Source organism: Gekko japonicus, unplaced genomic scaffold (genome assembly GCF_001447785.1).
Source record: "Gekko japonicus isolate JY-2015 unplaced genomic scaffold, Gekko_japonicus_V1.1 scaffold3120, whole genome shotgun sequence".
In the NCBI taxonomy this organism is placed as follows: domain Eukaryota; kingdom Metazoa; phylum Chordata; class Lepidosauria; order Squamata; family Gekkonidae; genus Gekko; species Gekko japonicus.
Genome location: NW_015164757.1, coordinates 117,197 through 120,721, shown reverse-complemented (window position 1 = coordinate 120,721; position 3,525 = coordinate 117,197). Strand labels below are relative to the sequence as shown.

Here is a 3,525-nt window from a genome sequence, read left to right as displayed (position 1 = left end):
CCCCCCCCGCACTGCACCAGACAAAAAGCACCTCGCCGCCGGGGCCCCCCCGCGAGTGCCGGGACGGGGGAAGCCGTCGGCAGACAGCAGCAGCAGCCGTCCTGCGGGAATGCGGGGAACAGCCCCGCTCCCGGCTCTGAGGCGCGTCTGCCTGACCTTGCGTGCTTCGTTCCACGGAAGGTGCCGAGACTCCCGGGGGAAGTTTCCGAGTCCCCTTTGTGTTCTAGTCGGCCAAGTTACAGAGCCTCGGCTGCGATGGTTTCTCCCCAGTGCACAAGCGCCGCCTCCTCCTCCACGAGAGAAGCACCGAAGAAGCGCCGATCACGCCTGAACTCTCCCCCAGCCCGCGCAGCATGCATGCCCCTTCCAGAACCCTTCAGCGGAAGCGTCCTCTGCCTGCAAACAATGCTGCTGCGTCACCCACATGCAACTCCCAGCAATGCTTTGCAGCGGAAGATGGCAGGAGAGGAAAAGAGGCCGAGGCAGCGAGCGAGGCAACGTCCAGGAGGGCAGAGCCGTTCTGCTGCAGAGCAGGGAGGGGGGCTGGACCAAGCCGCTCGCTGGCTGCTGATTGGTCAGAATGGCAGCCCAGGCAGACTCCTCTCCCCTCCCCCATCTTCCTGAATCCTTGAAAGCGCCGCCGCATTTGCCCTTGTCTCGCTGTTTCCCTCAGAAGCAATTCCAACTTAATAGCAATGTCGCCTTCTGAACACCCACAATGACATTTCTTACTCTGATCACATGCCCACATCTCCGTCTGAGAGGTGGGAATAGATTCACTTCCGTTGTAATAGCTACTCAGTGTATTTGAAATGTTGATATTAAGATACAGTCTCCAGCAGCCCAGGAAGCTTAATGCTTCATAAATGTAACTCAAGCTAAGCAATAGCTTCTCAATGCTTCAATGTTTCTCATGCTGGAAGTTTCAAAATTCAGTACACTGGTAAGCCTATGAAACCAAGTATCAGACGACAGGGCAAGCAAACAAATATACCAGCCAAACAAGTATCACCAGATGACGTGTTGCGTTACTGGTTAGTTAAGAACTTACTATCCTGTTATAACCCTCTTCTACAAACAAGCAGATAAGCAAGCATCATGCCTATCCTTTGTACTACAATGATAGAACAGCAAAACACTGTCAGCTTCTTTGGACCTTACGGACATTAGCCTCTGATACTAAAGCAATAGTTTCCCTATCTGTGCCAGAGGCTTCTGATAGTACACTCCCCCTCTTTTATTCACACAAGACACAGTTTGCTTGCAAATTAGAACTGGAAACCAGTTTGAACAAGGAAGCAAAGAACAGGGGAGAGAATGTCTAAACCATGATTTGATTTTGTGTGGCTTATCTGAAACATTTTTCACCCACCCCCAAGCAAAAGTTTTGGGGGCAGTTTATGAAGGACTGAGAATAAAAACCAGATGGACAGAGTATGATCGACTATAACATTATTTTTTTAAAAAACTTGTAACATCAAGTTAGCACAACTGATTTATACTTTATTCCACATCTTGATATAAATATGCCATAGAATTCTGATGAATGCTTAGGAGATCACTAGGAAGCAGATGTTCTATATCCAGCTCTGTTTTCAGACTCCAAGGTGGTATTTAGGAATTGGTGGTCAAGTACTACTTTTGCATAAAGCCAGCCACAATGACTGGATGTTGCCATTTGAGTAGCAGCAATAAATATTTCCATGTCTTTTAAGACCCCAGGCCAGTTCAGACACTACTGTAGGGACAGTCAACTTTCTCCCCCTTCAGGAGATGTCAAACGACATGTAGTGAAGCACAAGAGAAGCAAGTGAGAATGCCCAACATCTTTAGAGGTGAGAGCAACTTGTACTGTTGTCATTCATATTCCTCCAAGCTTAATTTCAGTCAGTTTACAATAAAGGAACAATGCTAAAATTTGCCTTTTGAGTCGGTAATTTTTCTTTATCCATTTAGATGAACCCAGCACATCTCACATGACAGCACATATGGTAAGAGGAGCAATGTGAAACAAAGAGATGAAGATTAGCTGTATCAAGCAGTAAATTACCCAAAGTTAATGAAGGAGTAGATATGCTGTTGCCGTCATCTGAATAAGCCATTGCAGAAAATTGTCTATTAATTACTACATCTTCCAATGTAAGTTTTCAGTCAAGCCAACCAAGGAAACCTTTCTAAAGCCAGGTACAAGCAGCCCAGAACTATTTAGAGACTCATAAAGGAGAAGTAATAGTCATATGACCGCATGATCATAATGCAGTTTCATACAGAAGGTTTGGATACACTCTTATTTTCCTCTGCAGAGAACAATACCAGATACAAAGTACTATTAAAATATGCAATAAAGCTGATGACAACCATCTCATATACTGTGAATATAGCAGAGTCATACATTGGATAGCTTTATAAATACTGATGACCACAAATAAGCAAGTGCCATGGGATAGCCATATTAATATGTTACAGCAAACACAAACTAGACTTGCAACACCTGTTTCTGCCCAACACATCTAAATTAACCCCAAATAAAGACAAGCCAAAACCACAAGACACAATCCCTTGGATTGCACTGGACTAAAACACAGCGAACATAAGAAAGTGTCACTGGGCGAGATACATTCACATGGCTATCATATGGCTTTCATACTATAGAAAAATTAAAGGCAACTGTGCCTTTGGGTCATACCTTGATGTCAGCAATCAGGGCATCCTCATCCTCAATGCCAGTAGGTACACACTTCTTGTGCAGAGGCAAAGATTCCAGCTTGTCTACAAGACAGTGCAGACCCTCAAGTTCAAATTGTGTCAGATGTATCTTCTTGCCCTTTTGAGGGCTGTTGCTGTGAGAGTCCCAGGCCTGGCCATTGTGAGAGCCTCGGCTGGACTCAGAGTCCATGGACATAGTTCTCTTTAGACCTGGCAAATTCCGGCAGCTTCTACCTAGCTCCTCATAGTCTAGGTTAGCACCATTAGCCACAGGGCTAGTGAGTATTGACCGTCTGGTGACTGGACGCCTTGAGTCCTTTCCTGCTTCTCCATCATCTTCATCCATGTTTCCAGACTCTGAGCTACATAGCTCCATATCTGACAGTAAAGGGCAGAATAAACAGAGAGATCAAATGTCTGCCTATGTGACAGTTTTAAAAGCAACTGAGATATTTCAGCATTTCTACTATTCACCCAGCAGTAACAGCACAGGGGAAAACACATATGTGTTACAGCACATTGCTGTTAGTGTTGGGGGGAAATTGTGCTATACCAGCTGTGGTCCATTTGCCATTCAACTGCCAAAAGAAGGCAATCTCTATTCAACCAAGACCACTAGAAACCACATCACCATATTATGTGCTTTCTGACACCATCCTGAGAAGAACAGCTGCTTCAAAGTTAGCAGAACACCTCAGTGAAGCAACATTAGCTAGCACATAAAGGACATCTGTGGACTCATAGGACAATCGTTTTGCTAAAATGAGATGGTGCTTTAAAGCAAAGGAGGAAGTGATTCTCCTTATTCTAATGTCAATC

The 3,525-nt window shown here is 45.1% G+C and overlaps 1 protein-coding gene across 1 annotated transcript in view; it reads right to left on the bottom strand.

Annotated features, from left to right (window-relative positions):
* Positions 1 to 3,525, bottom strand: part of KDM2A (lysine (K)-specific demethylase 2A) — a 120,608-nt gene that overhangs the window by 29,568 nt on the left and 87,515 nt on the right. Inside the window, exon 13 of the mRNA XM_015409682.1 lies at positions 2,687 to 3,084. Within this exon, the coding sequence (XP_015265168.1) occupies positions 2,687 to 3,084 (398 nt within the window). The remainder of the gene's footprint in view (positions 1 to 2,686; positions 3,085 to 3,525) is intronic.